The 15782-nt window shown below is 43.0% G+C and overlaps 1 protein-coding gene across 1 annotated transcript in view; it reads left to right on the forward strand.

The window, feature by feature from the left end:
- STON2 (stonin 2) overlaps positions 1-15782 on the forward strand; it is a 151249-nt gene that overhangs the window by 50983 nt on the left and 84484 nt on the right. Inside the window, exon 4 of the mRNA XM_082648922.1 lies at positions 10966-11160. Within this exon, the coding sequence (XP_082505048.1) occupies positions 10966-11160 (195 nt within the window). The remainder of the gene's footprint in view (positions 1-10965; positions 11161-15782) is intronic.

Consider the following 15782-nt stretch of genomic DNA (forward strand, 5'->3'; position numbering starts at 1 on the left):
CAACAGGCAGGATCCTTGTGGTGGTGGAGCTGTTGTGTATCTTGACTGTAGTGTGGATACATAAACCTACACGTTGATAACATTACATAGAAATAAATACAACACAGACACGTACCATGTGTAAAACTGGGGAATAGGAATAAGACTGGTAATCTTATTTTCTCTTTGCTAGCTCTTAAGATCTTCTGTATGTCTTTGGTCTTGCTGTCGAAAACTCAGCCTCTGTGCACCAGTGCCAAATCGAATTTCGGAAACAGAGTTTGGGGTGAAGTAGAAAAGAATAGCTTTATTGCTTTTCCAGGCAAAGGGGGACACAGTGGGCTTGTGCCCCTCAAAAACTGTGTGTCCCAACCTGGGGGGATTTGGTGACGACTTACAGCAATGATTCAAGGGCAGGGCTGCTGATAAGGATCAGGGTGTGCGCAGGGCCTGCACCCCTTTAATCTGGTCTCAGGTGGTCTCTTGAAGAGTTTCTCTGGTTCCTTTAATTGGAAATGAAGAATGCTAAGTCTTCCATTTGTTGGGGGGTTTAGTTCTGTAAAGAGCTCAAAGATATGTTTGTGTGTATCCCTGCCCCAAGGCTGCACTACTGTTTCTGGACTGTTCCTCTCTTGTCTCTGCAACCCCTCCCTTCCCTGATTAGCAACCATTCGAATCTGCCCTGCGGAACTCAGGGAAGGTCATGGAGGCTGGAATCTATTCCCTACAAACAGGAAATGGGGGACACTGAAAGGCTTCTGTGCCCAGGAGCCCCATAGGGTCCTGCTTGGTTTCAGTCTTATATAGTTATTTTTTTGTTTTTTTTGTTTTTGCGGTTCGCGGGCCTCTCACTGTTGTGGCCTCTCCCATTGCGGAGCACAGGCTCCAGAAGCGCAGGCTCCGGATGCGCAGGCTCAGCGGCCATGGCTCCGCGGCATGTGGGATCTTCCCGGACCGGGGCACAAACCCGTGTGCCCTGCATCGGCAGGCGGACTCTCAACCACTGCGCCACCAGGGAAGCCCCAGTCTTATATAGTTTTGATATCTACTTATGGAGTTATTTTTGGTTACCCTCCTTGAGATACTTTGTGATTTTTTAATCTGACAAATAAAATCTTTCATAAATTCTGGGAAATTCTCAGCCAGCATTTTTTCAGATATTGCCTTCATTCTCTCTCTCTTCTCTTTAGGAACTCAGATTAGATGTCTGTGGGACCTTCTCACTCTACCCTCTTTCCACTATCAAAGTGGAAATACTTCGACCAGGTTCTCAGACTGGAAGTTTTTCTGGCCACACAAGTAGTTTTAGCTGCAAACCCCTATATGGGACAGCTTGTGGTTATAAAATCTCAGATTTTTTTCCCCCCTCTATCTTGCACCCTTAGCATGGGGTTACTAGTGGGGGTTATTCCTAATTTACCCTTTAACTGAGCCCTTTGAGAATTCTAGCTTTAGGCGCCAGATCTTCTGTTAGATTTTCCATCTTGGGTAAGTCCTAGGTTTTTTTCCCTTTGCCTTGTCAGGGAGGAAGAAATTTTCCTCTACCCTTCTAGGTTCTTCAGACTGGTCTAAGAATTAAATTAACATGAGACAGATTAACGGGAGAAAATCAAACGATTTTGATTAATGACACGTATACATGGGAGAGACCCAGAAAAACTGAGTAACTCGTCTTAATGGCTGAAGCCCTCATCTTATATACCATCCTTAGCTAAAGACGAAAGAGGATGTTGAGGGTGGTGAGAGTCTTTGGTGGGAGATGACCAGGAAAAGCAGAGTAAACAGGGCTGATTATGATGCAGATTTAAGTCCAAACCTTCTCCACTGATAAGAGTTTCTGGAGATTTGGTCATCCTCCTCTTGGTATGAGGTACAGCATGAGGGACAAACCCTTACAAATAAGATTTCCCTTACAAATGGAAATTTTTTTTACAAAAGGGTAACTCTAACTTGGTTTTCAGAGTACTTCTCATGTCTGCTGTTTCTTAGACAATGATCAGTTTAAGACAATTAATATGCCACAGAGACATATTTTAGGGTGGCAAATTCTGTTCCCCTACACCTTCTTCACAAGAGATTGAAAAAATTCAAATTTAGGAGTCTCCCTGGTTTGTACAAAATCCTCAGGGTATAAAAATCAGGCTGTGTGCTCTGCTTACCATTTCTGGGTTCCAGCTTTCACTCGGCCTCTGATAACTCTTTACTTTCTTGCTTACCCTGTAATGTATTGTAAATATTGTTGTTAACATTTTACCTAATATTTTACTTTTATTTCCATAATAGTTAAGTGTCTAATCCATGATACTGTAGGAAATGGCAATCCTGTGATAAGCTTTTACAAGTTCAGCTTTGGTTTTTTAAAAAATTGTTTATTATTATTATTATTGGCTGTGCTATGCAGCTTGCACAATCTTAGTTCCCCGACTAGGGATCAAAGCCAGGACCCAGTAGTGAAAGCACTGAGTCCTAACCACTGGACTCCCAGGGAATTCCCTTTGCTTTTGTTTTTTTTCTTGGTTGTTTCTTCTTTTTATTTTCAGTGTTTTGATTTTTTTCCCTATGTTTGTGTGGGAATTTTATTTTAACAGTCTGTATTTAATATAGAATATCTGTGTATAGACTGTTATGGACATAACCAACAAATCCTTACTGAGCGCCTACTTTACACCAGGCACTAGTCTAGAAATGGGGATTTGAAGGGGAGGAACAATAATTTTTCCTCTACCCTTCTAGGTTCTTAGCTGAGAAGCCCCTGTGATAAAAAATTAACAAGAGAAAAACAGGGTTTTTTTTTAACGTCTTTATTGGAATATAATTGCTTTTCCATGGTGTGTTAGTTTCTGCTGCATAACAAAGTGAATCAGCTATACATATACATATATCCCCACATCTCCTCCGTCTTGCATCTCCCTCCCATCCTTCCTATCCCACCCCTCTAGATGGTCACAAAGCACCGAGCTGATCTCCCTGTGCTATGTGGCTGCTTCCCACTAGCTATCTGTTTTACATTTGGGAGTGTATATATGTCCATGCCACTCTCTCACTTTCTCCCAGCTTACCTTTCCCACTCCCTGTGGCCTCAAGTCCATTCTCTACGTCTGCATCTTTATTCCTGTCCTGCCCCTATGTTCTTCAGAACCTTTTTTTTTTTTTAGATTCCATATGTATGTGTTAGCGTACAGTATTTGTTTCTCTCTGTCTGACTTACTTCACTCTGTATGACAGACTCTAGGTCCATCTACCTCACTACAGATAACTCAATTTTGTTTCTTTTTATGGCTGAGTAATATTCCATTGTATATATGTGCCACATCTTTATCCATTCATCTGTCGATGGACACTTAGGTTGCTTCCATGTCCTGGCTTTGTAAATAGTGCTGCAGTGAACATTGTGGTATATGACTTTTTTTGAATTATGGTCTTCTAAGGGTATATGCTCAGTAGTGTGATTGCTGGGTCATATGGTAGTTCTATTTTTAGTTTTTTAAGGAACCTCCATACTGTCCTCCATAGTGTCTGTGTCAATTTACATTCCCATCAACAGTGCAAGAGGGTTCCCTTTTCTCCACACCCTCACCAGCATTTATTTGTAGATTTTTTGACGATGGCCATTTTGACTGGTATGAGGTGATACCTCACTGTAGTTTTGATTTGCATTTCTCTAATGATGAGTGGAGTTGAGCATCCTTTCACGTGTTTGTTGGCAATGTGTACATCTTCTTTGGAGAAATGTCTATTTAGGTCTTCTGCCCACTTTTCGATTGGGTTGTTTGTTTCTTTGATATTGAGCTGCATGAGCTGCTTGTAAATTTTGGAGAGTAATCCTTTGTCAGTTGCTTCAGTTGCAAATATTTTCTCCCATTCTGAGGGTTGTCTTTTCGTCTTCTTTATGTTTTCCTTTGCTGTGCAAAAACTTTAAGTTTCATAGGTCCCATTTGTTTATTTTTCTTTTTATTTCCATTTCTCTACAAGGTGGGTCAAAAAGGATCTTGCTGTGATTTATGTCATAGAGTGTTCTGCCTCTGTTTTCCTCTAAGAGTTTTATAGTGTTTGGCCTTAAATTTAGGTCTTTAATCCATTTTGAGTTTATTTTTGTGTGTGGTGTTAGGGAGTGTTCTAATTTCATTCTTTTACATGTAGCTGTCCAGTTTTTCCCAACACCACTTATTGAAGAGACTGTCTTTTCTCCATTGTATATTCTTGCCTCCTTTATCAAAAATAAAGTGACCATATGTGTGTGGGTTTATCTCTGGGCTTTCTGTCCTGTTCCATTGATCTATATTTCTGTTTTTGGGCCAGTACCATACTGTCTTGATTACTGTAGCTTTGTAGTATAGTCTGAAGTCTGGGAGCCTGGTTCCTCCAGCTCCATTTTTCTTTCCCAAGATAGCTTTGGCTATTCGGGGTCTTTTGTGTTTCCATACAAATTGTGAAATTTTTTTGTTCTAGTTCTGTGAAAAGTGCCATTGGTAGTTTGATAGGGATTGTGTTGAATCTGTAGATTGCTTTGGGTAGAAGAGTCATTTTCACAGTGTTGATTCTTCCAATCCAAGAACATGGTATATGTCTCCATCTGTTTGTATCATCTTTAATTTCTTTCATCAGTGTCTTATAGTTTTCTGTATACAGGTCTTTTGTCTCCCTAGGTAGGTTTATTCCTAGGTATTTTATTCTTTTTGTTGCAGTGATAAGTGGGAGTGTTTCCTTAATTTCTCTTTCAGATTTTTCATCATTAGTTTATAGGAATGCAAGAGATTTCTGTGCATTAATTTTGTATCCTGCTACTTTACCAAATTCATTGATTAGCTCTAGTAATTTTCTGGTAGCATCTTTAGGGTTCTCTATGTATAGTATCATATCATCTGCAAAACAGTGACACCTCTTGTTTTCCGATTTGGATTACTTTTATTTGTATTTCTTCTCTGATTGCTCTGGCTAAAACTTCCAAGTTATGTTGAATAATAGTGGTGAGAGTGGACAGCCTTGTCTTGTTCATGATCTTAGAGGAAATGGTTTCAGTTTTTCACCATTGAGAATGATGGTGGCTGTGGGTTTGTCATATATGCTTTTATTATGTTGAGGTAAGTTCCCTCTATGCCTACTTTCTGGAGGGTTTTTATCATAAATGGATGTTGAATTTTGTCAAAAGCTTTTTCTGCATCTATTGAGATGATCATACGGTTTTTCTCCTTTGATTTGTTAATATGGTGTATCACATTGATTGGTTTGCATATGTTGAAGAATCTTGCATTCCTGGGATAAACCCCACTTGATCATGGTGTATGATCCTTTTAATGTGCTGTTGGATTCTGTTTGCTAGTATTTTGTTGAGGATTTTTGCATGTATGTTCATCAGTGATATTGGGCTGTAGTTTTCTTTCTTTGTGACATCCTTGTCTGGTTTTGGTATCAGCGTGATGGTGGCCTTGTAGAATGAGTTTGGGAGTGTTCCTCCCTCTGTTATATTTTGGAAGAGTTTGAGAAGGATAGGTGTTAGCTCTTCTCTAAATGTTTGATAGAATTCGTCGTTGACGTCATCTGGTCCTGGGCTTTTGTTTGTTGGAAGATTTTTAATCACAGTCTCAATTTTAGTGCTTGTGATTGGTCTGTTTATATTTTCTATTTCTTCCTGTTTCAGTCTTGGAAGGTTGTGCTTTTCTAAGAATTTGTCCATTTCTTCCAGGTTGTCCATTTTATTGGCATATAGTTGCTTGTAGTAATCTCTCGTGATCGTTTGTATTTCTGCAGTGTCAGTTGTTACTTCTCCTTTTTCATTTCTAATTCTACTGATTTGAATAGTCTCTCTTTTTTTCCTGATGAGTCTGGCTAATGGTTTATCAATTTTGTTTACCTTCTCAAAGAACCAGCTTTTAATTTTATTGACATTTGCTACTGTTCCCTTCATTTCTTTCTGATCTGATCTTTATGATTTCTTTCCTTCTTCTAACTTTGGGGTTTTTTGTTCTTCTTTCTCTAATTGCTTTAGGTGCAAGGTTAGGTTGTTTATTTGAGATGTTTCTTGTTTCTTGAGGTAGGATTATATTGCTATAAACTTCCCTCTTAGAACTGCTTTTGCTGCATCCCATAGGTTTTGGGTCATCATATTTTCATTGTCATTTGTTTCTAGGTATTTTTTGATTTCCTCTTTGAATTCTTCAGTGATCTCTTGGTTATTTAGTAGTGTATTGTTTAGCCTCCATGTGTTTGTATTTTTTACAGATTTTTTTCCAGTAAATGATATCTAGTCTCTTAGCGTTGTGGTTGGAAAAGATACTTGATATGATTTCAGTTTTCTTAAGTTTACCAAGGCTTGATTTGTGACCCAAGATATGATCTATCCTGGAGAATGTTCCATGAGCACTTGAGAAGAAAGTGTATTCTGTTGATTTTGGATGGAATGTCCTGTTAATATCCATTAAGTCCATCTTGTTTAATGTATTATTTAAAGCTTGTGTTTCCTTATTTATTTTCATTTTGGATGATCTGTCCATTGGTGAAAGTGGGGTGTTAAAGTCCCCTAGTATGATTGTGTTACTGTTGATTTCCCCTTTTATGGCTATTAGCATTTGCCTTATGTATTGAGGTGCTCCTATGTTGGGTGCGTAAATATTTATAATTGTTCTATGTTCTTCTTGGGTTGATCCCTTGATCATTATGTAGTGTCCTTCTTTGTCTCTTGTAGTAGTCTTTATTTTAAAGTCTATTTTGGGGCTTCCCTGGTGGTGCAGTGGTTGAGTGTCCGCCTGCCGATGCAGGGGACACGGGTTCGTGCCCTGGTCCGGGAAGATCCCTCATGCCGCGCAGTGGCTGGGTCTGCGCATCCGGAGCCTGTGCTCTGCAACGGGAGAGGCCACAACAGTGAGAGGCCCGCGTACCGCAAAAACAAAAACAAAAATAAAGTCTATTTTGTCTGATATGAGAATTGCTACTCCAGCTTTCTTTTGATTTCCGTTTGCATGCAATAACTTTTTCCATCCCCTCACTTTCAGTCTGTGTGTGTCCCTAGGTCTGAAGTGGGTCTCTTGTAGACAGCATATGTATGGGTCTTGTTTTTATATCCATTCAGCCAGTTTATGTCTTTTGGTTGGAGCATTTAAGCCATTGTAAGTAAATAGCTACATTTAAGGTAGCTTTTGATATGCATGTTCCTATTACCATTTTCTTAATTGTTTTGGGTTTGTTATTGTAGGTCTTTTCCTTCTCTTGTGTTTCCTACCTAGAGAAGTTCCTTTAGCATTTGCTGTAAAGCTGGCTTGGTGGTGCTGAATTCTCTTCGCTTTTGCTTGTCTGTAAAGGTTTTAATTTCTCTGTTGAATCTGAATGAGATCCTTGCTGGGTAGAGTAATTTTGGTTGTAAGTTTTCCCCTTTTATCACTTTAAATATGTCCTGCCACTCCCTTCTGGCTTGCACAGTTTCTGCTGGAAGATCAGCTGCTAACCTTATGGTGATTCCCTTGTATGTTGTTTGTTGTTTTTCCTTTGCTGCTTTTAATATTTTTTCTTTGTATTTTAATTTTTGATAGTTTGATTAATATGTGTGTTGGCCTGTTTCTCCTTGGATTTATCCTGTATGGAACTCTCTGTGCTTCCTGGACTTGATTGACTATTTATTTTACTGTATTAGGGAAGTTTTCAACTATAATCTCTTCAAATATTTTCTCAGTTCCTTTCTTTTTCTCTTCTTCTTCTGGGACTGCTATAATTCAAATGTTGGTGCATTTAATGTTGTCCCAGAGGTCTCTGAGACTGTCCTCAATTCTTTTCATTGTTTATTCTGCTCTGTGATAGTTATTTCCACTATTATATCTTCTAGGTCATTTATCCGTTATTCCCCTATTGATTCCTTCTAGAGAATTTTTAATTTCATTTATTGTGTTGTTCATCGTTGTTTGTTTCCTCGTTAGTTCTTCTAGGTCCTTGTTAAACATTTCTTGTATTTTTTCCATTTTATATCCAAGATTTTGGATCATCTTTACTATCATTACTCTGAATTCTTTTTCAGTTAGACTGCCTATTTCCTCTTCATTTGTTAGGTCTGTTTTTTTTTTTTTTTTTGTGGTACGCGGGCCTTTCACTGTTGTGGCCTCTTCCGTAGCAGAGCACAGGCTCCGGACGCGCAGGCTCAGTGGCCGTGGCTCACGGGGCCAGCTGCTCCGCGGCACATGAGATCTTCCCGGACCGGGGCACGAACCCGTGTCTCCTGCATCGGCAGGTGGACTCTCGACCACTGTGCCACCAGGGAAGCCCCTGGTGGGTTTTTACCTTACTCCTTCCTCTGCTGTGTGTTTCTCTGTCTTCTCATTTTGCTTAACTTACTGTGTTTGGGGTCTCCTTTTCGCAGGCTGCAGGTTTGTAGTTCCCATTGTTTTTGGTGTCTGCCCCCAGTGGGTGAGGTTGGTTCAGTGGGTTGTGTAGGATTCCTGGTGGAGGGGACTCGTGCCTGTGTTCTGGTGGATGAGGCTGGATCTTGTCTTTCTGGTGGGCAGGACCGCATCCATTGGTGTGTTTTGGGGTGTCTGTGACCTTATGATTTTAGGCAGCCTCTCTGCTAATGGGTGTGGTTGTGTTCCTGTCTTGCTAGTTGGTTGGCATGGGGTGTCCAGCACTGTAGCTTGCTGGTCATTGAGTGAAGTTGGGTCTTAGCGTTGAGATGGAGATCTCTGGGAGAGCTTTCCCTGTTTGATATTATGTGAAGCCAGGAGGTCTCTGGTGGACTACTGTCCTGAACTCGGCTGTCCCACTTCAGCGGCACAGGCCTGACACCCAGCTGGAGCACCAAGACCCTGTCTGCCACACTGCTGCCTGCAGTCCCAAGTCCCTGGGACGTAGCTCTGAGCAGCTCCCCAGAAGTTTAATAAACATGTATACTCCTATATACATAGGAGGTACCCAGAAAAAAAATGAATAACTCCCTGAAATGGCCCAAACCACCACCTTAAATACCAGCTAAAGACAAAAGAGGATGTTGGGGGAGGGAATAGGCCAGTTTGGGTAAGTTACCAGGTTACCCTGGTAAACAAGGGTAAGGTTGTTTTGCAGATTTAAGTCCAGGCCTTCTCTGCTGGTAAAGGGTCTCTAGAGATTTGGACCTCCTCCTATTCCTGGTACAGAGAGACAGCTTTACAAATGGAGATTTCCCTTATAAATGTAAATGTCCCTTACAATAGGGTAACTTTCACTGACTTTTCAGAGCTTCTCCCTCATCAGCTGTTTCTAAAATATAATAAACCTAAAATAATCCTTATGCCAAAAAGGCATATTTTGGGGTAGCAAATCCTTCTGGCCTTCAGGGCAGAAGAGTGAACAATAATGAACCAAAATCCTTGCCCCCAAGGAGCTTGAATTCTAGCGAGGAAGACATGGGACATATAGGCTGTTAGAGATAACGTTAAGGAGAAATAAAGCAGAGAAGGGGACTTGCATCTTTGGAGAGAATAGCTAGGAGAAGGTCACATTTTTACGGAAAATGGGGTGTGAGCCATAAGCATTCCAGATAGAGAAAAGATCTCTATGTTTTATAAATGCCTAAGAAAATAAAATGAAAATTCTCTGTAGTTTCATATTTACACCATGTCACAGATATTGCTATTTATTTATTCATTTTCCTCTTAAATCTCAGTATCTCTTCCTGTTTCTGAGCCCAACACCATAATTTGGATTCTCCAGCCAGGAGGCCTGACTGACTCTATGTTTTTGGACAAGCTACTTAACCTCTTTGAGTCTGTTACCCCCTGTGTAAAGGAAGACCACTGTCTAACTCTCAGGACCCATGGGCAAGATGAGATAACATTTGTACGAGTGTCTGACATTTCATGGGTACTCAATAATTGCTAGTTTCTTTCTTTTTTTTTAATTCTTCCTTCCCTGTCCACACTCTTTTCAGCACTTGTTTTCAGTACTTGTCAGTAAATTTGCGATCAGATTCTTATGCAACACGGTGGAGAAACCATGTGATAGGCAATTAACCAAAGACAAATTAGGAACATTAGGAAACTTGATTTTAAAAAAAGAAACTTTCCGAAGTGTTTTTTGCTAACTTTGGTGCTCAAGGTTACAGAGATAAAGCCAAACCCTGTGCACTTCCCCCTTAAAGATATTTTTCATTGTATGCCAGGTCAGCAGTCCTAGTAGATCTGAATTTGTATATGTAAAAGTCTACAGATTCTCCAGTTACAGTCAAACTCAAGGCAAGCGGAGACATATCACATTCATATGCAAATACATCTATATTCACATTCTTATCCCTTAATCCAATTTAGCTCTAATTTTGCAGTGCAAATCGGTAAGTTTTCTTGAGAGTGTTGGTGTGCCACTAAAAATGGAGGAAATGTAAGGGTAAGGGTAAAACTGCATGTAGTTTAGGTCTGAATGAAACCGAAACCTAGGTTTAGAAATAAAAGTAGAGCCTAGGGACTTCGCAGGTGGCACAGTGGTTAAGAATCCTCCTGCCAATGCAGGGGACACAGGTTTGAGCCCTGGTCTGGGGAGATCCCACATGCTGTGGAGCAACTAAGCCTGTGTGCCACAACTACTGAGCCTGCGCGCCTACAGTCCGTGCTCCGCAAGAAGAGAAGCCACTGCAATGAGAAGCCCACGCACCGCAACAAAGAGTAGCCCCCGTTCGCCACAACTAGAGAAAGCCCATGGGCAGCAACAAAGACCCAATGCAGCCAAAAAAGAAAAAAAAAAGTAGAGCCTAAAATCACTCATATTCTTTGGTGAGCTTACCTTTGATTTGAGGGTCATTAGACCTTAATTGTAGTACCGGTTTTGATACTGACTCACTGTGGGGTCTCAGTCAATTAGTTTTCCCTGTCTATATCATGAGTGACACTTCCTTGCCTTGTACGGCTGTTGAGATTTCATAGTGCTTGTGTTGTTTTAGTGCTTGCCTGACTTTCATAACATCAAAGTCAGACAAGCACTAAAGATAAACAAAGTACAACTATTTATACTGTATGTTTTTGGTTTTCCGTCTGTCCCCAGCCATATCATTGACCATGCCCTGCTGGACGTGCCCTTCCTTCAGCTCCCTGAGGAGATGCCCTCTGCCCTCCGAGAGCAGCTGGACCACACATTCTGAAGACACCAGTAGTCCTAGTTTTGGCCCTTCGTACACAGGCCTGCAGCTCATCAGTGCTGAGGAGCAGAGTGGCCTGGCTTCCAGGGCCGACTCGACTGGTAAGATGGAGCCCCAAGCCAGAGGGCTCTGCAAATCACTTTTGGTGACCTGTTGCCACTCATCAAATCTCTGCAGCCAGCTTTGTTTGCAGAATGAGTTCAGGCATAGTCATCCAGTCAAAAAGCTAGAATCCTGAGTGGTTCAAAATTGCACTGGGAAAAAACATGCACACAGATTGGCTGGTTGGTTGGCAAGGTTATCAATACTGAGAAACCATTTGTCAGTGTATCTTAAGGGGCTGTTTTCTGACTGTTCTGTACAAGTACGGTTCCCTGTCAATTTATTTTCTCCTTGGTTAACCAAACTATGTGTAATATGAACAAGGCTGAATCTTTCATCCTACCACCCACGCACCTTCCCTATTCAGCAAGAGGGAGGTTACATTTAAGCAGAGAAAAAGGAAATGTTATGTGAAGTGGAATGAGAATCAGGATGCAGCCACTGTGTCCAGAGTACAGATCATTTCGCAGTTCTGTTTTTTCTGTTGTGCCTGGATTGAGCTATGCACTAGTGTATAACATCCCATGTTCTCATTTATTACATTTCCGGTAGGTGTAGGGTGGAATGCTGGCTGGCTTTGCAGGTAGAATATGGGCCTGTCAGCAAGCACTGTATTATGGGTTGGGTTTAGGGCAGCATTGGGAAGATGTTGTGTGTGGTTAGTGTTTTGGTTATTTGGCCCAAGGGATTGCTTTCCTTTGAAAGTGATAGAGTTACTGATGGTTTCTCTGTAGATGAATTTACCCAGTGTGTCCAACAATATCTGTTTTTCCTTCTCAAAGGTGTGCTTTAGGAATTTGTTTCTGGATCATTTTCAAACTTGGGTAACATTTGTCCTCACGGTGTGTGCTACTGGGAGGTTCTACAAGTAAGAGCGATCCCTCTTGCAGACTAAAGGGTTGAGACAGGATTTGGTTTGGTATTTGATAATATTGCAAGGAATCCTAGTTTACGATGGTTTCTCTCTCTCTCTTCACAAGCCACAGTTCTTTATTGCATTTTGTTTGCACTGACACCCTCAGTTCTGGTTGATGCTCTGTGACGGATGATCTTGATCAGCAGCTGAAATATGCCCTCATACCCCCCTCTCCACCCTGGGGAGCATTTCATGGATGGGAGCATATTGTGGATGGGAAGTCACAAGCTGAGGTGGTGAGGAAGAGAGGTGGTGCTTGCCTCCCGTTTGCATCTCCTTGCCCTCAACCTCTTTGCCAAGCCTTCCCGTGGAGGAGGCTAAGAGCACACAGACGCTGGAGTCAGACTGCTCAGGTTCAGATCCTCCTTCTGCCATTGTGACCTTGGGCAAGATTCTTAGTATCTTTACGACTCAGTTTCCTCATCTGAAAAATGGCCGTAATAATAGTTCTTACCTCAGCCAAATTATTACTCACTCCAAGTGAGACAGTTTATGTACAACGTCTTAACATAATGCCTGACACAGAATGAATGATCGTCAAGGATGTGATTTCTTCTCTCTCCTGCCCCAGGGTTCTTATTGCTTTAGAGAAGTAGAGGTGGGCTCCTCACTGCAGCAAAAGTCAAGATCTCTAGGCTCAGGCTGTTCTTTTTGGTGGCCTCTTTACTTAGGTGAAAATTGCTTTAATTCCTAGAGGTTCAAATGATGAAGATCAGAGTCGTAGCCTGAACTGGACATTGTTAAGCTGTCCCCAAAGCTTATAATTATGTTTAGTATCTCCCTTTTCATTGAGAAAGCCTCCTGCCCTGTGTTGTTTTGGTCAGGGTCCTAGCAGGAAGCAGATGGTGCCCTCAGAGGGGTTTATCTGAAGAGAGTTTAATGAAAGAACTGCTTACAGAGGCAACAAGACCTAGATTCATGGAAGAGGGGCTGCCCCACAGGTGCTATGGCTATAGAAAGAGAAACACCACTGCCAGAGACTTGGCAAAGTGGGGAGAATAACTACCCAGATCTTGTGTTGGTCCTCGCATCAGCAGATCTTGTCGGAAACCAAAGGGCATGGAGCCCTGGTGAGGCAGCCCACAGCAGTCAGCCACCAGGCCACAGAGCAGGTGTAGAGAGGTGGAGAATGGCTTTGTAGTGAGGGGTGGTGGTGAAGCAAATGGAGAATAGCCAACACACTTTGGTCCCTACCAGGAACTAAATGTCCTGCAGGCTGGGGTCACTCCAGAGACACAAATGCAAAACCAGGACTAGAGAATGTTGAGTGATGCTCTCGGTTCCCTCCTTCAGCAGGAGGCGGTTTCTGCAGCTACAGGGAGGCTAGATGTGTGGCCTTTTAGCAACCGTCCTCTTTTGCAGAAGTAGTAATAATCATAGCCAGGACTTACTGAGTGTGTGCTGTGTGTCAGATGTGGATTATCTCTGCCTTTACAAGAATCCTGCTGGCAGGCATCATTCTCATATCCTAGTTGACCCTGAGTCTGTAGAAGGTTAAGAGACTTGTCTAAGAGAACACCACTAAGGAATGGACAAATCTGTGTCTTAGTTAAAGTTCCAAAGCCTTTTCCAGTGGCTCCCAAACCTGGCAGTGCCAGAGTCATCATGTTATCAGTTTGCTGTTACCTTCCAGACCTGCTGTACAGATAGGTATAGAGGAAATACATATATATACCTGACCGGTGCCAACAGGGTGGAGTTCTGGCTTTGAAAAGCCTTTAACTCATCCTGGGTCCCAGGATAGAAGGAAATAAGGAAAAACAAGGTTTAGGAGGACGACCAAGTATTTTCGAAGCCTGTGGCACTTACCCATCTACCCCAGCAATGGGGAATTTACAGATGCTTTCAGTTGAGGTATTGAGAGCTTCAAAGAAATTGATAAACGTGGAAGAGTGCCCCCAGCCAGGTGGCTACCCATCCTCTGCCCAGCACCGGGCCTGTGGCACTGGCCAGCCTCTGGGAGAGCCCTACTTTGAGGCTGGATGTTTCAGTCAGGGTAAACTGAATCCCTCAGGCTGGGGAGCAGATTCTCATCCACCTCTGTCTCCCCTCCCTGGAGCTTCTCTTCCTCATCTGTGAAATGGGGCTGGGCACCCCTGCACAGGCAGGGCAACAGGGTGTGTGCAGAGGTGTTTCGTACAGCGCCCTAGGAGTAAAAAAACAATCCTAATTGAATAGCCCTGTGCCTTATTTCCCTTTAGCATGGGAAATGAGGGTAATTATTGCCTACTCCTTTATTGCCCCAAAGAGGACTGTAAACCATACGCGTTGTGTGATGGGATCAGAGAGGGGCTTCGCGGTCCTCAGCAGTGAGCCGGGGTAAGTGGAGAGACGCTGCGGGGTTTCAGGATGATGGGTTCCTGTGCTGAGGGCTTGGGGGTCCTTGGGAGGACCTTCCTTGGGGAGACTTCTGTCATTTATCTGCCCACTCTCGACCCCCATGTCCTTTAGCATTGCGGAGGGAAGAAGAGGGTGAAGAGAAGTTGCCCCGCCAGCCCAGGGGTTTCCCTGCAGATGCGGCTGGGGCAGATGCTCCGCGATTCATCTCCTGTGTGGAGCGGGATTATGGTGGCCCAGGCCCGGCCTGTCTGCCTGGCTCTGTTGCTCTGTACGAGGCCACAGCAAGCCGTACCTCCTCGCTGTCCTTTGCGGTAGGAGTCCTGCAAGAAGCTGGCATCCCCACAGGGCAATCCCGATTCCCAGCATAATTGTGCAGGGAAGGACTCTGTGATCAGCCTACACTTTCTTCTCGTTTTCTCACTAAGGGGATAATTAGCAGGAGGAAGGCAAATAAATCCCCAATCCCCTCACCTTGGTTAAATCACGGGGTGTGGGCAGAGCTGGAGAGCAGTGTAGAGGTTTGCTCTGGGGTTTGGCTTTCCAGTGCAAATGGCAAAAGTGGGACTAGGCAAGATCCCTAATAGCACCCCCTGTCTCCCCAGGGTCCCCTTTCCCTAGATGACAGGCACACCCTGTCATCACATACAGTAGCTCTGTAATGCCCCTAGTTTTACCTGAGTTGATAAATGGTAAGAGGGTTGAAGGAATAAAAATAAGCCTTCTGCCTTGGAAGTCCATTGCAACCAAGAGAAGAGAAAACACAAAAATGTTTACAGTAGCACAAGCTGCTGTTAAGTAGTGGGCCTCCATTTTGGTTACACAGGCTCTGGACGCGCAGGCTCAGCGGCCATGGCTCACGGGCCCAGCCGCTCTGCGGCATGTGGGATCTTCCCGGACCGGGGCACGAACCCGTGTCCCCTTCATCGGCAGGCGGACTCTCAACCACTGCGCCACCAGGGAAGCCCCTGGGTTTCTTTTATGCATAAGAAAGGTGTCGGTTTACGTGTGGGATGACAATGCTCAGGTGTATATGCAAACTGAGAAACTTGATGCTGGGTGAAGCACATAGCAGGTGTTTAATAGTTGTCTGTTGAATGGATCCTTGCATGAAAGGAGTGGGATTCCAGGTGGTGAGAGTCATCTGCATCCCAGACATCTGTATCCCATTTGGGTTTAAGAGTCCAGCATTTCTCCCAAGTGTGTCCCATGCAGCCGCCTAAGAAAAGCCAGGATGCTGGGGCCAACGAGTTAGGTCATGACCTGCCACCTTTGTTTTTTTAAAAAGTATTTATTTTATTTTTTTAATTTTCGGCTGCGTCAGGTCTTAGTTGCGGCATATGGGATCTTTCGTTGCTGTGTGCAGGC

Source organism: Grampus griseus (genome assembly GCF_964374135.1).
Source record: "Grampus griseus genome assembly, chromosome: 2".
Lineage (NCBI taxonomy): Eukaryota > Metazoa > Chordata > Mammalia > Artiodactyla > Delphinidae > Grampus > Grampus griseus.